Source organism: Stylophora pistillata, chromosome 10, assembly GCF_964205215.1.
Source record: "Stylophora pistillata chromosome 10, jaStyPist1.2, whole genome shotgun sequence".
NCBI classification, from domain to species: domain Eukaryota; kingdom Metazoa; phylum Cnidaria; class Anthozoa; order Scleractinia; family Pocilloporidae; genus Stylophora; species Stylophora pistillata.
The window spans coordinates 27,425,021-27,447,589 of record NC_142528.1 but is presented as its reverse complement, the minus strand read 5'-3'; the positions used below and the strand labels follow the sequence as shown (position 1 = coordinate 27,447,589).

Sequence of the window (22,569 nt, the reverse complement as noted above, 5' to 3'; positions counted from 1 at the left end):
CTGAATTTCCAAGATCGTTTATTACTGTAACTTTAAGTTTAAAATCCTTTTAAACGAGAGGATGTCAAGTGTGAATCAAAAAATAAGAAATTACAATGTGACTCACGCATGTTTTATAAGGAAAACTCTTAATATTTTTACAACAAGCAGTTCACAATCGTGTGTTTGCGACTGATACTCCTAGTTCTAGTTCTATTATAGAAAAACGTACCACAGTAAACTAAACGTTGCTGATCATGATTCAAACGACAAAACATATTAAAATACCAGTTGTATTCCTTATTCACATATTATATAAACGTAAGGAAAGCTAGTTCCGCTTCGAAACAAAGTTGAAGTAACCAAATGGTTGCCACGTGATATCATTACAAGGACGTCACAAAACTACGGCGCCAGCAAGGGAATCAAATAGTCAATCTTAATTTTTCATGGCTGTTAACCCTTGGAACTCTCGAATGAGATTTACATGCAACGTCACCCAAATATATCCAAATACTATCCAGCAACAGGTAGAAGTTGTTATCTTGATCAAACACCGAATTCTCGGAACTTATTCAAAAGGAAATGTGTAGCGGCTAATGGAGAGAATTAACAAACGAATGATTTGGCACTAAAAGCTCGAAGAAAATTCAAAACCAAGACGAAATTAAAATTTTTCTAGTCATATCCTGTTTTATAACTCTAATATTATCGTTTCTTAATCAAAATACCCCGGCATGAACTCCCCAAACCCCCCAAAATTAAAACTTTCTCGGCGGCCAAAATGTTTAGAAACTAATTTTTCAGAAATAAATATGTACTCACATTTTAATTAATTAAAAACCTCTGCTCGTGTTCTTGAGGCGTCTTCGCGCGTCTCTCGTCATTTTCTACAGGGTGCTTGTCAGGCGGGTCATTACAGCCTCCCTGTCTTCTTCCTTTGTCTGCCTCGCTTTCTTTTCTCTTCCACAGCCTCAAGAATAGGAATGTCACCACTCCTCCAACAAATGTTCCAAAGAGTGCAATGAACAAAAACTCTTCCCAAGAAAACATCTTTGACAGGGCTATCGAATGAACCTCGCTTGAAGATTTCACCTGCTGCGACCCACGCAGAATGCTCAACAGTGAACCTTTCTTGTGGATCGTGGGCGGTAATGAACTACACTTATTCGTCGATGTTGATTTCAAAACAGGTTACGCAAGTTTTTGGTAACCCAAAACTAGTGACACATGACACACGACGTGAAAGTGCAAATACATCATGATTCGTTTTATAAAGAAAACTGTTGATAAATAGAATTCAACAGTGTTGACTGGTTTATAATATCACTCCAGTGAACATAGCCCCGAATACTGCACTTCGCACGTTTCTCATTCTCTATTCAGTGTAGAGCTGTATATAGTTGCTTCTACTACGCTTCGCAATCACCGCAAATAGGCGTTTTACCTATAGTCAAGGTGAGTATGATATAAATCCTTAGATAGTTACATCGAGAAGTTTAGGGGCGATTGGTTAGACAAGGTGGAATAATGACTCTACAATTAGACCAAGTGGAAAGCGATCAAATTCGAGCGGAAACTACCGTGCGATGATAAGGTTACGTATCTGGTCCGTTGATTCGAGGGAAAAATCAAAAGAATCATACAAAAAAAAAAGACATAACGCAATTTTGAGCATTGTAAATCCGTTTGAATTGGATGTAGCGCTGGATCGGGGATTCCCCTTTGCATAATGGTTTCTCGGTGGAAATCACGCTAATACCAGCTTCGTTTTCAAATTTCATCTTGACCTCCTGATTATGTCCTATTTGGATGTGACATTCTAAGTACTGATACCACCATCTTCAAAATCTGAATTGTGAGCGAATAATCCACTAAATGATCATGTGGGTGACATAATTTATGGTACGTCAGTTTATTCCGTTTGGTCGAGCAAAACAAATCACGCCCGGACTATACGTTCTCCTTTAATATTTACTCCGCTTGATGACAGAATTTAAACTACAGATGAGGTTTACAAACCTTCAAAAAGGGCACAAAAAAATAACAAAAAAGCGACAACAGTACATTTCACGCTTTGATAGCCAACAAACGGTCGTTGACCACTCACAAACGATTAACAATCATTGATCAAGATTGTTACTTTACCGACTGGTAACCTTCCCGGCAATACTTTCGTGTATCTCGAACACACTTTTCCACTGGCTATAACCTTATTGATCATGGAAATGACGTCAACAGTGGCGCAGGTCATAGACGATAGAAAAGTAAGAGCCGATCTTTTTACGCGTTGCGTTACACGATACGTCATTTTTTTTATCGTAAATATTGACATTGTTGTAAAAAAGCTAACAAACTATCCTTAAAGGATTCCAAAACCTACAACAAAAACTCATGATAAAAAAAAAAAAAACTCAAATAAGTTGTTACAAATATAGAGTAATGGTTCATAAAGTTCACACAGCAAATCAGTCAGCAACGGTATACGTTCATCTTTAACAGCTCTTTCTATCTGTTGAATTAAAGACAAAAATGTCCTCACTAGGGTTTTGGTACCTTAACCAGTTATGTGTTCAGGCCGCTGATTTATCAGATGCTTTACAATTACAACACCGAAATCAAAATCCATTATTTCCGATTGCGGTTGTTTTTGTGTACGGCCCTTGCTAATCCACTAAAATAACCACGTGCGATCACCGTCGCTCTAATGGAAATAAAATGAAAAGGAAACGAACCACGATCTCAGTGTTACGACTGATTGCAAATTTGGTGTGCACTGGTTCATCACTATTGTTATTGGTTTCCACGAAAGACAAAGCACACGATCTCAGTGTTACGGATGTGTGTACACTGCTACGCTACTGCGGGGTTAAAAAAAAAAAAAAAAAAAAAACACGATCTCTGTCTTATAGTCTCCCTCGCAGCCGTTTTTAGTCTGTTCACGCAACGCTCCTCCCCACAAACGGCTACTCACATTCGAACAACATTCCTTTCCCTTTGTTGTCTTTGCACCAATGAGATCACTGACATCGTTTCTCACGTGACCGCGTTTTCAAATTCTGCATATCATCGTAGTTTCTTGATGGAGGAAACCCCGAAGAAGGTTTTGCAAAGTGATCGTTGTTTTATTTGCTCCACTTTCGTTGAGAAAAAAGAAAAAATTTATGTTTTCGGAAAAAGTTCTTTTGATTTTCCGGCGATTATTAGTTCCTGTCTGGATGTGAATGTGAGCTGCTATTCAGCGACCAGCGAGTTGTCAGTTTGTAAAGCTTGCTACCGACGATTGATCAAGTTTAAAAAGGCTTCTGATCATCTTGAAGAGCTCAAATATGAATTGAAGGAAATCTTCAAGGATGGCGAAGTTGTTTGTGGGGAGGAGCGTTGCGTGATAAGACTAAAAACGGCTGGTGGTAGTCTTACGGTCTGTCTTACGGCTCATTTGCATATAGTTACAACAGGAATAAGCCACGATCTCAGTGAGGAGCGTATCAAAATACACGAAGAAACACTGACGAACCACATTACAAACTACTAAAACTGAAATTAAAAATGCGTGAAATGTTGGCGTCTATCAAAAGATGATGAAAACATTACAAATGAAATAAGGGAGTTTAAGCAAATCACTCCGGCTGGCGCTGCTACGGCTACCGGAAGTAAAATTGCCCAGAAACAAGTCATTGCGCATATCAATGGTTCCCATCCAGCCGTAGCGGGAAATCCTTCTGCGCGAGTGGGAAGGTTTCGGCGTGGTCTGTGGTACGTGAACTTATCTCGCTTCTTTCTTCGCTTTATACATTCTCCTGAGCAATTTTAACTATTGAAATACACTTAACGTCTTTAAAAATAGCTTATCAGGAATATTTGTCGAGCTTGCTGCCCCTTACCGAGTAAATCTGCCTTTATTTTTGCCGCCGGGTTTGTCGAAGGATCGAAGCAGTGTGCACATGGAGAACGCAGCGAACGCAAGGAGAAATGCGTAGGTAGAAAGGCTAACTTTTCCTTTTCAAACCTCAAGACTACTTGAAATTCAAATGGCTGAAGCCGAGGAATGACGAGGGTTTTGAGGGACCGTGTAGAAACTTTGCTTTGTTGTTTATAAGCTCCAAACTGGCAATTTTACAACACGTAAGCTTAAATATTTTAATTCACTCATTCACTGTGCGCAGGATCGCTTACAATTTTTTTTCCAAACGTTAGAATCCCTCGTCCCTTTGAACGAAGTCATTTTGAGTTTTTAGACGTGCAAAAACTACCACGAAGACGCTTAATTTATTAGTTTGAAACTTCTCAGCCGTACTAGGTTTGAAGTTCGCGTTGCTTAAAATTGAATTTTGGCCTGCTACAGCGACGTACTCTCCCCAAGCCTCGTCAACCCCGATAGCCGTAGCAGCGCCAGCCGTAGTGATTTGCTTAAACTCCCTATAAACAATTGTACACCGACCTTGATCCTCATTCCGGCGTCCGTCTTTCGCCTCCCTGATCTCCTTTTGCTTCCCTTTCGGGCCATATCCTTTATTCTCCAAACATTTGACAATCCCAGCTGAGATAACTCCGCTGATGGTACCGATTAATAAACTCTGAAGAACTTTACGGGAGGATATTTCAAGTTCATCGAAAATCAATTCTATTTACCACGCTCCACTCACACCTTTCACTGATCTTTAGAGGCAGATATGTACAGCATTTGTTACCGAAACGGGGGACTCGTGAAGAAGTGACTTTAGGGAATGACAGACAGGTTACGTATTTCCGGGGAAATTGACTGACAAGTCCAGAACAAGATTTCAGACCGTGAGAAAATTCACCATGGAAACAGATGGGTTACGTATTTCCGGGGAAATCGACAGAACATTACACAAAAACAAAACCAGAATTTGTCAATTTTTAATGACGTTTCGGATTGAGTAAAAAAAAAAATTTACTTCGCTATCATCAAGCCCTTTGCTGATGTAAAAGTCTCTCCAAAACTTAGCGCCCTACGGAGAAATTTATTTCCCTTTTTTTCACATGACTGAAAGTTCACAACTTCACATGACTGAAAGTACATGTATTTGATATGATAGCGAAACGGTTGAAGCGACGGCTCTATAATTTACAGGCTGGCGCTTTCAGTTCCTTGGTCTCCGCACAGTTAAACTTACTACCGAAACAACGAGCAAGCTACATCGTGTTTTCGTATTCTGTGACAAATGGCATCAGTTGTGCATCACAGCCACGGATGTTTTAAATGTCAGAGAGCTGACTTAATAATGAAACGCGATTGAGGAAATTTGCAGAAACGGAAGCTTAAAAAACAATCCGGAATTCGACGGGGTTTAATTTGGGCCCGCGTGAAGCGTGCATGAACACACATCTAGCCATAACTGATAAAACGGTTTAATTCTGAATGTGTACACTGTTGTATTTTTCAGATATGCATTGACTACTTGGATAGTAAACAAGAACTGTTATTTCAAAAAAATTCCAGTGGATCTGATCACTGTACCAACACAGGATACGAAACTTGCATTTGTATCCAACATATGATATATTACATACAAACATAACTAAGGCCAGTCTTATACAATGCTGATAAACAGTGCCAAAAAATTACATTGTACGCCTGAAAGACCTGGGTTGTCGGATAGGAAACTATGGCATTACGTTGGCAATTTGTTTATTTGCTGTTCTACCGTTACCCTCTTTGTGTTAACATATCAGTCTCGCTCTGAGGAAGGGCTAACGCTGGAAACGTGTTTACAGTAAACACACATCAGGTGATTTAAAATGGTGACGTACCCTGATTGATATCTTTCATTAGTTTGTTCAAAATAACCGATCGTGCATGAAGATACAAATTAGCCGCGCGGTTTTAATGATGAAAGAACGGTAATTTTGGTGATTGTTGTTTATTTTTAATTGGTACTTATTTCTTCGTATTGGCTCTAAGACTTTTCCCATTATTTTCCCGCTTTGTCGTCGACCTTCTAGTCGAAAGTGTCACAAAACGTATCGAGTAAAGTCTATTAAAGGAAAGAATGCCTCAAGGTCCTCTTGAGAGCCCCTTTGTCACAGGCCGAGCGTCAATATATGATTATTATTTGCCGTTTCTTATCTAAAAGCATTTTATGTACCGTAACATGTTGTGCGTTGATCCATTCAATCATTCCGTCCTCGCTTTTTTAAGGGAAAACGTCACTCGGCCGAATGAAATTCTGACAGCCTTGAAAGTCTTAGCCCTGTTCCTTGTGCACATACCGTTTCCACTGAAAGACCGAAGAAACGGTGATAGTTAACAGTCGAACTTGAAAGCTTAGTTTGTAAGTCACCAGAATTTTCAGCTGCATTACTTTTCTTTAACGTATGTGATGTTTTTTTCTAGCATCAGCATCCGCAAAGGTGATTTGTTAGGAAAGAGGCCTATGTTTGTATCTGTATATTCCTTTGGTACAACTTGATGTGAACCAAATGGTTGTGTACAGGTTGAGGAGTTCATTTCCAGCCCGTTGAGAATTCTCTCCTGACTTAGTACTTAAAAAATCAGAGTTCTGGGAGTTAGAGGTTATAGGAAATTCATAGCCAAAACGAAGTTTTAAATTTTAGTAGCCAAACCCCGCTTTTAGGTTCTTATATATAAGCGTTTTTGACCATACGTGATGTCAAATGGCTGGATATTGGTCGAGTTCTTAATTTGTTTCTATAAACGCAAAACAGACCTTAAAAACACCTCTCTTCCTGTTCTTCGGCCCTATTCTCCGTTCGTTATCATTTTCTTCAGGCAGCTTATCCGCAGGATTGTTCAGATCATCCCGTTCGCCGGTTACTTTCCTGATCTCCTCGCCAGCTCTGCTCGACCCTGCAGATTCTTTACTCTCCAAAAATTCGAAGACAAGCCATGCTGCGATGGTGCTGTCTAATACACTCAAGTAGGTTATTGGGAGACATTCCATCAAGTTCGTCGGTTACTATTTAATTGAGCACGGCAAGCGAAACAATAGTGCCCTTCTACTACCCGGAAATATAAACAAACAAAAATATTCTTTGCACTTGAGATGTCGCAGACCGGGGAAACAGGTGTTGTTTCAGGTTAGAAAACAGGTTACGTTTCCCCAGCCAGGTTAGAAAACGTGTCATGTTTTCTCGGCCAGGTTAGAAAAAAGGTTGTTTCCCCAGCCCGTGAAACAGGTCAGAAAACAGGTTGTTTCCCCGGCTTGAGATGTCACAGAAGAAAAAGAATCCTTTTGTTTGAACGAGGTTGCTGAATCCGATAAATCGTAAAGAAACACTATAAGATCACGTGACAACCATAACGTGTAAACAAAACTAGAACGAAGCGAACTAGGACGATGTCAAACGAAATTCCCTTGGTTGACAAGTCGTTGAGTCAATTTATAGTGGCGTTTCGACTTGAGTAAAGGATTCACCTTGCTGCTAAATAGTCGTTGCTCGAACGAAAGTCAGCTTGCGTCAATTTTCTTCCCTTTTCTCATGATGAAGGTTTGCTTGACCGGATAACAATGAATCATATGGTGCAAGCAAAACGGCTGTCAGTAACACATGTATGACACGCATTCGAGCTGAATTTTCAAGATCGTTTATTTCTGTAACTTTAAGTTTAAAATTCTTTTAAACGAGACGACGTCAAGTGTGAATCAAACAATAAGAAATTACAATGTGATTCACGCAAGTATTATAAGGAAAACTCCTAATATTTTTACAACAAGCAGTTCACAATCGTGTGTTTGCGACTGATACTCCTAGTTCTAGTTCTATTACAGAAAAACGTACCACAGTAAACTAAACGTTGCTGATCATGATACAAACGACAAAACATATTAAAATACCAGTTGTATTCCTTATTCACATATGATATAAACGTAAGGAATGCTAGTTCCCCTTCGAAAACAAAGTCGAAGTAACCAAATGGTTGCCACGTGATATCATTACAAGGACGTCACAAAACTGCGGCGCCAGGAAGAGAATAAAATAGTCAATCTTAATTTTTCATGGCTGTTAACCCTTGGAACTCTCGAATGTGATTTACATGCAACGTCACCCAAATATATCCAAATACTATCCAGCAACAGGCAGAAGTTGTTATCTTGATCAAACACCGAATTCTCGGAACTTCTTCACAAGGAAATGTGTAGCGGCTAGAGGAGAGAATTAACAAACGGATGATTTGGCACTAAAAGCTCGAAGAAAATTCAAAACCAAGACGAAATTAAAATTTTTCTAGTCATATCCTGTTTTATAATTCTAATATTATCGTTTCTTAATCAAAATACCCCGGCATGAACTCCCCAAACCCCCCAAAATTAAAACTTTCTCGGCGGCCAAAATGTTTAGAAACTAATTTTTCAGAGATAAATATGTACTCACATTTTAATTAATTAAAACCTCTGCTCGTGTTCTTAAGGCGTCTTCGCGCGTCTCTCGTCATTTTCTACAGGGTGCTTGTCAGGCGGGTCGTTACAGCCTCTTGGTCTTCTTCCTTTGTCTGCCTCGCTTTCTTTTCTCTTCCACAGCTTCAAGAATAGGAATGTCACCACTCCTCCAACAAATGCTCCAAAGAGCGCACTGAACAAAAACTCTTCCCAAGAAAACATCTCTGACAGGGCTATCGAATGAACCTCGCTTGAAGATTTCACCTGCTGCGACCCACGCAGAATGCTCAACAGTGAACCTTTCTTGTGGATCGTGGGCGGTAATGAACTACACTTATTCGTCGATGTTGATTTCAAAACAGGTTACGCAAGTTTTTGGTAACCCAAAACTAGTGACACATGACACACGACGTGAAAGTGCAAATACATCATGATTCGTTTTATAAAGAAAACTGTTGATAAATAGAATTCAACAGTGTTGACTGGTTTATAATATCACTCCAGTGAACATAGCTCTGAATACTGCACTTCGCACGTTTGTCATTCTCTATTCAGTGTAGAGCTGTATATATTTGCTTCTACTACGCTTCGCAATCACCGCAAATAGGCGTTTTACCTATACTCAAGGTGAGTATGATATCAATCCTTAGATAGTTACATCGAGAAGTTTAGGGGCGATTGGTTAGACAAGGTGGAATAATGACTCTACAATTAGACCAAGTGGAAAGCGATCAAATTCGAGCGGAAACTACCGTGCGATGATAAGGTTACGTATCTGGTCCGTTGATTCGAGGGAAAAATCAAAAGAATCATACAAAAAAAAAAAGACATAACGCAATTTTGAGCATTGTAAATCCGTTTGAATTGAATGTAGCGCTGGTTCGGGGATTCCCCTTTGCATAATGGTTTCTCGGTGGAAATCACGCTAATACCAGCTTCGTTTTCAAATTTCATCTTGACCTCCTGATTATGTCCTATTTGGATGTGACATTCTAAGTACTGATACCACCATCTTCAAAATCTGAATTGTGAGCGAATAATCCACTAAATGATCATGGAGGTGACATAATTTATGGTACGTCAGTTTATTCCGTTTGGTCGAGCAAAACAAATCACGCCCGGACTATACGTTCTCCTTTAATATTTACTCCGCTTGATGACAGAATTTAAACTACAGATGAGGTTTACAAACCTTCAAAAAGGGCACAAAAAAATAACAAAAAAGCGACAACAGTACATTTCACGCTTTGATAGCCAACAAACGGTCGTTGACCACTCACAAACGATTAACAATCATTGATCAAGATTGTTACTTTACCGACTGGTAACCTTCCCGGCAATACTTTCGTGTATCTCGAACACACTTTTCCACTGGCTATAACCTTATTGATCATGGAAATGACGTCAACAATGGCGCAGGTCATAGACGATGGAAAAGTAAGAGCCGATCTTTTTACGCGTTGCGTTACACGATACGTCATTTTTTTTATCGTAAATATTGACATTGTTGTAAAAAAGCTAACAAACTATCCTTAAAGGATTCCAAAACCTACAACAAAAACTCATGATAAAAAAAAAAAACTCAAATAAGTTGTTACAAATATAGAGTAATGGTTCATAAAGTTCACACAGCAAATCAGTCAGCAACGGTATACGTTCATCTTTAACAGCTCTTTCTATCTGTTGAATTAAAGACAAAAATGTCCTCACTAGGGTTTTGGTACCTTAACCAGTTACGTGTTCAGGCCGCTGATTTATCAGATGCTTTACAATTACAACACCGAAATCAAAATCCATTATTTCCGATTGCGGTTGTTTTTGTGTACGGCCCTTGCTAATCCACTAAAATAACCACATGCGATCACCGTCGCTCTAATGGAAAAAAATGAAAAGGAAACGAACCACGATCTCAGTGTTACGACTGCAAATTTGGTGTGCACTGGTTCAACACTATTGTTACTGGTTTCCACGAGAGACAAAGCACACGATCTCAGTTTTACGGATGCCCTTTGTTGTCTTTGCACCAATGAGATCACTGAGATTGTTTCTCATGAGATACAATGCTTCGTGATTGGTGCTAACAATCTCAGTGATCTCAGTTTTCAAGAGCGAAAATCAGACTTGAAAAATTTTCGCTTTTGCTTAAATAGCGCTGTCTACTGCGAGGATCGTGCATCATATGTATCTTTATAATACCGCAGTACAAAATATATGAACTTCATATATTTCATTGTATCTCATTAATCACTTTCACGGGTTTATTACGAATCAACTTAACGGCCTGCTCCCAGTTGGCTTGTTAGCTCAATTGGTAGAGCGCTACACTAGTATCGCAGAGGTCAGTGGTTCGAATCCCGTACAGGCCTGATTTTTTTCAGGTCTGATTTTCGCTATTGCTTAAATAGCGCTGTCTACTGCGAGGATCGTGCATCATATGTATTGTTTCTTATGTGACCAATCAGAGCACAAGATATATTCAATATCATTATTCCCCCATTTTCACATTTTCAGTGCCTCATGGATATGATGCGTATTCAAATTTTCAGTGCATTATACGTATCATCATCATTCTTCGCCTCCGACGAAGGGCTAACGCTCGAAACGTCAGCTTTTGTGATCGTTACGGTGGCCAATTTACCATTTCAACTTCGTTGATATATCCAAATTATTTTGTTTCTGGGGAGGAGCGTTGCGTGACGAGACTAAAAACGGCTGAGAGTTGGCTAGCCCAAGTTGTGCACCGCAACTCACTTGCATATTTAGGGACTGAAGATCTCAATGTATCAATATATACACGAAGAAACACTGACGAACCACATTACAAACTACTAACTAAAACTGAAATTTAAAATGCGTGAAATGTTGGCGTCTATCAAAAGATGATGAAAACATTACAAATGAAATAAACAATTGTACACCGACCTTGATTCTCATTCCGGCGTCCGTCTTTCGCCTCTCTGATCTCCTTTTGCATCCCTTTCGGGCCATATCCTTTATTCTCCAAACATTTGACAATCCCAGCTGAGATAACTCCGCTGATGGTACCGATTAATAAACTCTGAAGAACTTTGCGGAAGGACATTTCAGGTTCTTCGAAAATCAATTCTATTTACCACGCTCCACTCACACCTTTCACTGATCTTTAGAAGCAGATACGTTAGGAAACTTTAGGGCATGACAGACAGGTTACGTATTTCCGGGGAAATTGACTGACCAGTCCAGAACAAGATTTCAGACCGTGGGAAAAATCACCATGGAAACAGATGGGTTACGTATTTCCGGGGAAATTGACAAAACATTACACAAAGACAAAACCAGAATTTGTCAATTTTTAATGACGTTTCGGATTGAGTAAAAAAAAAAATTACTTCGCTATCATCAAGCCCTTTGCTGATGTAAAAGTCTCTCCAAAACTTAGCGCCCTACGGAGAAATTTATTTCCCTTTTTTTAGTTTTGTAGCAAGCACTTGGATAACTTCACATGACTGAAAGTACATGTATTTGATATGATCACGCCAGCGAAACGGCTGAAGCGACGGCTCTATAATTTACAGGCTGGCACTTTCAGTTCCTTGGTCTCCGCACAGTTAAACTTACTACCAAAACAACGAGCAAGCTACATCGTGTTTTCGTATTCTGTGACAAATGGCATCAGTTGTGCATCACAGCCACGGATGTTTTAAATGTCAGAGAGCTGTTACGCTTAAAAGCAGATTCTTCGCCCTGAAGCACAATCTACATTTTAATTTTCCGTAAAAATTTGCATACAAACGATTAACTCGATCGTAGAGTTAATGAACGATCAAAGTACAATCGATTCTTTTGCCTCGTTCTTTCCGCGAACATTCAGGAAGGAACGACTACAAAAAAAATAAAGAATTTGATGGACAAATTCTCTACAAAAATAAATATCATTTATTCGGCACGAATGCGAAGGTAAACATATTCTGCCTTTCTGATCATTGTCTGTCGAACAAGAACGCAATGAATAGCAATTGGGGTCTTTGGTCATATTGTGTACCATTTAACGCGAGTCGTGACAGAGCATTACAACCAAGAAGAACTTAAATTTACGGTGGAATCTTTTGGCTAAGATCCTCTACAAAGTACAAGTCGCGAATGGAACTATCAACCTGTTGATGCAGTAATTTATCAAGAATATAGCCACAGAAAAGTCACAAACTCTGCTGGAGTGACTATCTCGCTGCCAATGAGATAGCCCAAGACGAGCAGACGATAGGCCTAGACTAGCAGTTATCCGGATTTGCTGCGAAGAGAGCAGTTTGATGAAACTTAGCTTAAGCCATCAGATATTATCGAGGACCATGGCTGGAAAAACTTTGCCACCTCCACAAGGAAGACCATGAACCACACGATACAAACGAAGGAATTCACTGAGAAGAAAAGGGTAAGGAAAAGAAAAGAAAAAGATTGATTTCGATGTCGCATTGAGCTGAAATGAAGGTCATTTCAACTTATTTGGTTAACAATTATTATTCAACAAGCTTTCTTTTCAGGAATGAAAGGCCGGGCCCAAATCTTTCGAAACCATTATCCAGATCATGGCACCTTTCTGCTCATGCTTACCGAACACCTCCCTACTAAGTGCCACGCAGCTCAGGGGTATCTTTCCATAAGTCGCACTATACATTTTTTATCTATTTATATTTCATTCATTTATCTGACTATCTATTTATCTATTTTTCTCAGTTTAAACATTGAAATCTATCAATTACAAAGGACATTTTTAGTAATCTAAACGAAAAACAAACGCGTATGGCGTTTTTTACCGGTTTTGAGTTTAAACTTTGCGCACCGTACAAACTTACAGATTCTCTTTATTTTCTGAAAAGTGCTTGATGGTCGAAATATGACAGTGATCTAAACTACACAAATCCGGCGATAACTTCGTTGCCTCTCTTCGACCTTTCAGTTTTAGAACTTGAAACCGTTATCTCATTTTAACAAATAACTTTCAACAGAATTATCCTGCCTTTTGAAGCAAACTTTATCGAAGAATTTACGTCGATACTTGATGAAAATGAAAACGATATTTGACTTTACGATTTTGTGTCTCACCTGTCCAATGGATCCATCTTTTCCAATAAAGGCACCAGCCTTTGGCCGACAAACCATTTCACGCGCAACTCAAGACAGAGAAGCTGAACTTCGTGATGGATTCCAACAAGTTCACGAAGCTCCTGTAAAGGGAAACAAAACGGATATGTAATTCTTTGATCTCTTTCACTGCCAAGATCTCAGTAGCAATTCTCCTTACTGTTTGCCATACAATTCCTATCAGGTTAGTTGGGAGAAATTGGTTTTGGATCATCTAATTGATATTTTTTTTTTAATATAATTTGAGAGCTGAGCAAAGAGTTTCCAGCAATCTGATTGGTCGAGCGGTTCCTCATATGACGCCATTAGGAGCCCATGGGCTCCTGACGCTATATAAACCGTTCCACGCGGTTTATATAAAATGTTAAAATAAAATGTTAATAAATTTTACTAAAAAAGTTATGATTTTAGAAATTTTTCTGTTGTTCAGCTCTGAAATTATACTAAAACAATTATTCGCCTCAGGTTCGGTTAATATATATATCTTATTAGACGTTTTGTTGTGTAGTATCGTTGAAAATTTTTACGAGTTGTCGTATTTTGACGAGCCCGAAGGGCGAGTCAAAATAGAAATAACGAGTAAAAATACTCAGCGATACTACACAACAAAACGTCTAATAAGTTATTTATTATTCAACGCGCCCAACTGTTATTTCAGTGCGGGCGAATTTCGCGGATATTTAGTTACGGGGAGTGCGTGACAGAAGTATGCGAAGCGGAACGGAATTGGCGCGTTGTTGTGTTGCTGTGTATATTTTCTTCATTAAATGAAGAAATTTTCTGGTCATCAAGCTGTTTTTCTTCGTTCGATTCATCAGATGGACTTGGATCTATATTTTCCAGTCATTCTGACTCTTCGTCGTCGGAAATATGATTCAAATTGTCCGCCACTTTTCTTTTACGTAACTACAATCCAATTCTTCGCTTGCGCGATGTGAGAAAACCTGTTTAACCGGTACTACAATAGACGAGTACAAATACCGCGTGATATTTGTACTCGTCTATGGCGTTATTCGTACTCGTCTAGGTGTAGTTGGATAATAAAGTCGAATAATCCCCACGACTTCGTCTTGGGGATTATTCGACGATATTCACCTCGCCTTCGGCGAGTAATTGTTAAATATTCCTATTACTTGTCTGCTTGATATTGTATGGATATAGTAAGGAGAAATTCTGTCTTGGTCACTCATGGGTGTTTTTAAAAGGGTTAATTGCTGCTTTAACAATATTTACAGGTGGTTAATTTTGGTGAGATTTCAGAGCATTTGGCACTGTTGTACAAACTGCGGACCCAAACGCGTTCACACACAGGGCAACAAAAACAACAACAACAACAAAAACCTGAGACACTTCGAGCGCCCTGATGGATCAAAACCCTATCGCTTATTGCACTGGCAAACCCAGAGAAAAATGAAACATACTGTGTTTTGTATTAAGTGTATTTTATGAATGCAATAGTCTCAAATTTCTATCGGTTTAGCCGTGTAATTATTCGAAAATTGTGTAAATCACTTGCCTCCGGCTCGTGATTTAAAAACTTTTTTCTTGTTCTCCCAACATCCCGAGTGGATAGGACGTACGTTGTCGAATACTGTTGGCGTTTAGTTCTAAGATCGCTAACCTCTGTCGCTAGAGTTATTAAGAAATAATCTGGTGGCTTGAATCTATTTTCCAAATATAATAGAGGTACCACCCTTAAAAATTTCTTGCTAAAGTTTCACGAATAAGGATTCGCATATTCTCCGTTAGTCTCGTGTCCAACACAAGTTACACTGTGTCGGTGGCCTGATGGGTGATGCTTTCCTATCTTTCCAACACGGGAGCCACAATCGTTCTTGAGAGTAACTTCCCCTCGTTTATCAGTTTACTCAGTTTTCATGGCCTCATCTCCGCGCATACGTTTACAAAAGAAAATAGTTCTAATTCCGAGAATACAGATATGGCCACCAAAGTTTAACTGTTTTTAAAAGTAAACGATATGGCTGCTGTGATGTCAAACAGTACTGAACACTGCGGTAGTTATATCATCTACTCTCCTAAAACAGCGTAACGTTCTGTGTTTGTATTCTGGTCGCTTGTGGATGTATCACTGAACGCAAAGTTGAACCCGTTCGGTGAGTCGATGCTCGGAAACTTTGTACGTAAGTATCAGAGTACATTTTTCGTTTCAGAAATGACAATATGTGTAAAAATCGAAAATTCTTGTTATCAGCTCTCAAGCTCTTTCCAAAATAGCTCAGCCATAAAAAATTACCACGGTAAAAGTACATTCACACAAGTAACGGAATGTCTAAGACCCTCACTTGATATCAGAAATGAACCTAGTTTGGGTTCCGCTCACCATCGAGTTTTCTGCAGCTCTGTGGCATAGCATTCGATGGTTAAGATCGACGGTAAAGACAGTTGGATTCCTCGTGGGGCGAGACACAGAATTTGTCTTTGTCTCACGCTCGTGTAAAAACGAACAGTAACTTAATTTCACTTCGAAACAGTTTAAGAAAATTAACTGAATGCGCCACCTTTTAATAATTTTTAAAAGCTGTAACTACACCTCAGGTGACTCTGAGCTTCCATGCAACCATACCTTAAGTCTCAGTTCTTTGCAAGGACCCGCTCAATGGCATTAACGGGCAGGGGTTAGCACCGGCGACGAACGTAACGAAGCTTTTTTTCTGCCAGTTCAATCGCAAAGTTTGTTTCTGTGTACACGCATGCAACAAGTTACTATAAAAAAAATCTTCTCCTAAAAGACATTTTCATTAATCCTTTCAGCAACTCGTGTATGACCAGTATACTTGGTACATTTCGTATCAAGTCGTACTTTTACTTTGGTTCAATTCTGCGCCGCAGACGAATGGAAATGGACAGATCACAAGTGAGACTTGACGTCGTGTAAAGATAGGGGAATCCCCGAAATTACACACAAAATTATTTGCATAATGAAATGTCGATTTGAAAGTCACGCAATCGTTTGTTTACCGTTCGTTCTCAATCGTTAAGGGAACAATACAGGGCATTTTCAGGTTACGCATCTTTTGGCATTCTTGTAAACTCTTTGAAATAGAACTTCTTATTAATAACTCGCTGAAAACAACGACCACTGCTTGTCATTCCAAAAAATTGCCACGGATCGGTCTTTAGGCTTCGGGGAAAGTTGTCCAGACTAAGATTATTACATATGATGCACGATCCTCGCAGTAGATAGCGCTATTTAAGCAATAGCGAAAATCAGACCTGAAAAAAATCAGGCCTGTACGGGATTCGAACCACTGACCTCTGCGATACTAGTGCAGCGCTCTACCAATTGAGCTAACAAGCCAACTGGGAGCAGGCTGATTTTCGCTATTGCTTAAATAGCGCTATCTACTGCGAGGATCGTGCATCATATGTATCTAATGCCGCAGTACAAAATATATAAACTTCATATATTTCATTGAATCTCATTTATCACTTTCACGGGTTTATTACGAATCAACTTAACGGCCTGCTCCCAGTTGGCTTGTTAGCTCAATTGGTAGAGCACTGCACTAGTATCGCAGAGGTCAGTGGTTCGAATCCCTTACAGGCCTGATCTTTTTCAGGTCTGATTTTCGCTATTGCTTAAATAGCGCTGTCTACTGCGAGGATCGTGCATCATATGTATCTAATACCGCAGTACAAAATATATGAACTTCATATATTTCATTGTAACTAAGATTATTTCAAGTCACACACGTCCATTTATCATTCTAGAGCGACACGAATGTAACTTAAAGTTCACAAGTCCTTTAAACGAAAAGAAGTCAATTTTGAATCAAATAGTAACAAATTACAATAAGATAGAAGAAAAACTCCTAATTTCATATTTAAAAAAAAACATATTCGCGATTGATACTTTCAGTTCAATCTAAATAACAACAAGTCAATCGTGCCCTATTGCAAACGAGTTAAATCACAGATTTACAGTTTATGGCTTTATTCCTGTACGTTAAAACAGCTTGTAGAAATGCCAGAAAATTGGATCACAGCGCTTCCGGTTTCTGTCGAATGAAGCAAAAATATAAAATTACCAATGTTATTCCTAATTCACACATGACATACTCCTTACACTGTTGAATGTCAAACACTGTGCTTTAGAAACAAAAGCTCTGCACGGGAATGACGTCATCACGGTTCAGCGCTTCAGCAAGCAATCCCTCACTCTAAATTTCTTTTTAGCTTTTTGTCACTTGATATCAAAACATTCCCGTATGCAAAACTTGATTCGCAAGCAAAAATTAAGAACGGAAATGACGTAACAGATCCGAACTCTCTAGTTGTCATACTTTCATACAGTATCCAACAGGTAATGAGAATACAACACCAAATTCTCCTAACTAATATACAAGAAAATGCGTAGCAACTTTAGGGGAGAATATAAACAATCAGATTCTGGGAGTTCGAGGTCGTAGGAAATTCATAACCAAAAAGAAATGATAGTTTTACTGTTTCCAAACCCCGCTTTTTACTTCTGTTATTATCATTTCTACGTCAGAATATACCGGTTTACAATTTCCAATCGATATTTACTAGGCGGCCAAAATGTTGAGAAACTAAATAAATTCGTGTAAGTAAACTGTATAAATTCGTACTCACATTTTAATTAAAACTTCTCCTCGTGTTCTTGAGGCGTCTTTTCGCGTCTCTCGTCATTTTCTACAGGCTGCTTCTCGGGCGGATTATTACAGCCACTTAGTCTTCTTCTTCCTCTCTCTGTCATTCTTTCTTTACTCTTCCACAGCTTCAAGAACAGGATTATCACGACTACACCAAGAAAAGCCCCATTGCAAAAAATTTCTTCCATCTTTGGCAGGATTATCGGAAGAATTTCGAACATGTTTGGAGACTTTACTGACGAATTACACCCACGCGAGTGCACTGTTTACAGGGTAGGTTTAACCTGCACCGAGGCGTATTTCGATCATGCAGATAAAGATGCGACAATGACACCTGACAGAAGGAAATACGGTTTTACCCTTCGGCTTCAGCAATTCTATATTACTTATTGTTTTTTTCATTGTCATATGATATGGTTTTGCGCTTCAGGAATTCTGTGTTTCTTGTTTTTTTCATTGTCATATGATATGGTTTTGCGCTTCAGGAATTCTGTGTTTCTTGTTTTTTTCATTATCATATGATATGGTTTTGCGCTTCAGGAATTCTGTGTTTCTTGTTTTTTTCATTGTCATGCGATATCAAAACATTCCTAAATGTAAAACTTAATTCCTAAGCAAAAATTATGAATAGAAATGACGTCACATATTTTAGTCTTGTGGTACCGTACCCTTGCTGTACCAGCTGAACTATCAGAAGTGATTAAAATGTAACCTCTCGCTATAATATTGATACATTATAAAGCAAACAGATTATGAGAATAGTTAAAACTATCACAAAGAGTAACTTCGTTCCCAGGGTCTCTCATCTTCCCGCCCTCTGGAGCGAAAGAAGAGAAGGGGCGAGAAGATGAGAGACCTTGGGAACGAGATTGTCAAAAAGAGTTCGTTTTCTTGATCTCACACCAAATTCTCCTAATTCATTTATAAGGAAATGTGTAGCAGCTTTAGGGGAGAATTAACAACCAGATTCTGGGAGTTTGAGGTTATAGGAAATTCATGACCATAAGGAAATTATAATTTTACTAGCCAAACCCCGCCTTTTAATTATAATAATACCTATTCCAAATCAGAACGTACCGGTATTCACTTTCTACATCAACTGATATTTACTTGGCGGCCAAAATGTTGAGAAACTTATTTTTCAGAGAAAAAGCTGTACTCACATTTCAATTAAACCTCTCCTCGTGTTCTTGAGGTGTCTTCGTACGTCTCTCGTCATTTTCTACAGGCTGCTTCCCAGGCGGATAATTACAGCCACTCAGTCGTCTTCTTCCTCTGTCTGCCATTCTTTCTTTACTTTTCCACAGCTTCAAGATCAGGAATGTCACAACGCCTCCGACAAATACCCCAAAGAGTGCACTACACAAAAAGTCTTCCCAAGAAAACATCTCTAGCAGGGCTATCGAATGAACCTCGTTTGAAGATTCCATCTGCTGCGACCATGTACACATACGAACCATGAACAGGGGGAGATCATCAAGGAATCTGGAATATCACATTGCAATCACCAAACAGGTAACCTGATGCGCTTTATCCGAAACACGATTTCTTGTTGCACACAGAAAGTGCTCATGAATTGTTTTTCGTTTTAGTAAACAAAACTGTTTATAAATGGAATTAAAAGGTGTTGACTGGTTTGAAATGTCACATAACGGACATAGCCCCGAAAACAGCACTACGACAAGAATCTATCCCGATGGACATATGTCACGTTTATCGTTCTTTATTTAATCTAGTACCTTTTTTATTTGCCCCTAATGGGCTTGACGATCACTGCAAATTATACGTTTTACCTAAAGCCAAGGTGATTATGGCATGAAGCCCCAGTCACTCACTCAAGAAGGTTACGGACGATTGATTACACAAGATGAAATGATGATCATGTTAGTGTCAAAAAGCGTAAGTAAAAATAAACTCCATAATTAGACCAAGTGAAAAGCGGTCAAATTCCAGCGGAAACAATTGGATCATTATAAAGTTACATAAATGGTCATTTGATTCGAGGGAACAAATGTGTCGGATACAACATTCTCTTTATTGCATATTCTTTACGGGGGATTCCCCTTTCTTATGCATTTGCATATTGTTTCTCAGTATGGAAATCACGCCAACACCGTCTAGACCTCCTCATGTCCTATTTGGATGTCTAATTTTAAGTAATGATACCGCCATCTTCAAGATCAGAGTAATAAGCGAATAATCCACTACATAACCATAATTGTGTGGAATCTGTTTCTTTTTCTTTTTCCTGGGTGAGATAATTTATAGTGCGCAGTTTATTCCATTTGGTCGAACCAAACAAATCAAACGCGAACAATACGATCTTCTTTAATATTTACTCCGATTCAGTCGACAAAATTTAAACTACAGATGAGGTTTAAAAATCTTAAAAAAATAAAATAAATAAAATCAAAACGACAACAAAACATTTCACGCTTTGATAGCCAACTAACGGTCGTTGACCACTCACAAACGATCAACAATCATTGATAAAGATTGTTACTTTATCGCCAGTGGCTATAACTTGATGTAATTAAAAAATCGAACACACTTCTCCATTGGCTATAACCTTATTGATCATGGAAATGACGCCAACAATGGCGCAGGTTATGGCAATGGAAAAGAATAGCCGATCTATTGTTATTGGCTGCCTGGAATAACTATAGGGGCTAGCGGAGCCAGGCAGCCAGTTGACATCAGTATTAAATGAAAATAAATTATAAATTATAGGTCAGCAAGATGGATGATGGATGATTTTATGTATGCTCCTATACTATTTAACAATTGGTTCATGCTTTAGCGTGCACTATCGAGTTATGGAGCGCGTGGAAAGTTTTAATGTATGATTTCAATGGATGATTTAATGTATGCTCCTACACTAATTAACAATTGGTTCATGCTTTAGCGTGCACTATCGAGTTATGGAGCACGCGGGAAGTTTTAATGTATGATTTCAACGGATGATTTTATGTATGCTCCTACACTATTTAACAATTGGTTTATGCTTTAGCGTGCACTATCGAGTTATGGAGCACGCGGGAAGTTTGGAGAGCACGAAAGCAGCGTAAGAGTTGCCCGAGGCGATAGCCGAGGGCAACTCTAGCTTCTTTCCTATATAACAAATCAAACGACCAAAGAGCTACGGATGATTTAATGTATGCTCCTACACTATTGTTATTGAGTTCCACTCAAACAAATCACACGACCACAGAGTTACGGATGACGATTTAATGTATGCTCCAACACTATTGCTATTTAGTTCCACTAAAACAAATCACACGACCACAGAGTTACGGATGACGATTTAATGTATGCTCCAACACTATTGCTATTTAGTTCCACTAAAACAAATCACCCGACCACAGAGTTACGGATGATTTAATGAATGCTCCTACACTATTGTCAATTAGTTCCACTAAAACAAATCACATGACCACAGAGTTACGGATGACGATTTAATGTATGCTCCAACACTATTGTTATTTAGTTCCACTAAAAGAAATCATCCGACCACAGAGTTACGGATGATTTAATGATGCTCCTACACTATTGTTATTTAGTTCCACTAAAACAAATCACACGACCACAGAGTTACGGATGATTTAATGTATGCTCCAACACTATTGCTATTTAGTTCCACTAAAACAAATCACCCGACCACAGAGTTATGGATGATTTAATGTATGCTCCTACACTATTGTTATTTAGTTCCCCTAAAACAAATCACACGACCACAGAGTTACGGATGATTTAATGTATGCTCCTACACTATTGTTATTTAGTTTCACTAAAACAAATCACATGACCACAGAGTTACGGATGACGATTTAATGTATGCTCCAACACTATTATTATTTAGTTCCACTAAAACAAATCCTCCGACCACAGAGTTACGGATGATTTAATGTATGCTCCTACACCATTGTTATTTAGTTCCCCTAAAACAAATCACACGACCACAGAGTTACGGATGATTTAATGTATGCTCCTACACTATTGTTATTTACCAACACTGTTGTTATTGGGTTCCACAAAAACAATTCTCACGACCTCAGTAGAATATTTTTATTGGTTTATTTTAGTTTAGGAGGGTAGTTTTTGATGTTGCTCTTAGACGTTTCTTATTTTTATTTAGATACGCTCCTCACTTTGCGAAAAGTATGTATTTAAGACTTCTTTAGACGTAATTAAAATTTGCATGTAGGAAGTGGTCGGAAAGTCGCAGGCGTCAAAAACTACTATCCAAAACTAAAATAAACCAATAAAAAAGAAATGTCTGAAATGGCGTTTATGAAAGGATGATCGAAACACTTCAAATGAAATAATAATTTGAACACCGACCTTAAAAATGCCTCTCTTCGTGTTCTTCAGCCCTATTCTCCGGTCTTTCGTCATCTTCTTCAGGCAGCTTACCCGCAAGGTGATTCACATCATCCCGTTTGTCTGTGACTTGTCTGATCTTCTCGCCCGCT

The 22,569-nt window shown here is 38.8% G+C and overlaps 1 protein-coding gene and 1 long non-coding RNA gene across 2 annotated transcripts in view; both read right to left on the bottom strand.

Annotated features, from left to right (window-relative positions):
- LOC148722478 (uncharacterized) overlaps nucleotides 1-8,643 on the bottom strand; it is a 69,241-nt gene extending 60,598 nt beyond the window's left edge. The window contains exon 1 of the long non-coding RNA XR_015992241.1: nucleotides 8,341-8,643. This is a non-coding gene — a long non-coding RNA (uncharacterized LOC148722478). The remainder of the gene's footprint in view (nucleotides 1-8,340) is intronic.
- Nucleotides 8,644-11,660: 3,017 nt separating this feature from the next.
- Nucleotides 11,661-22,569, bottom strand: part of LOC111323304 (uncharacterized) — a 33,270-nt gene continuing 22,361 nt past the window's right edge. Inside the window, exon 10 of the mRNA XM_088735247.1 lies at nucleotides 11,661-12,739. Coding sequence (XP_088591373.1) covers nucleotides 12,652-12,739 — 88 coding nt within the window. The 3' untranslated portion in view covers nucleotides 11,661-12,651. The remainder of the gene's footprint in view (nucleotides 12,740-22,569) is intronic.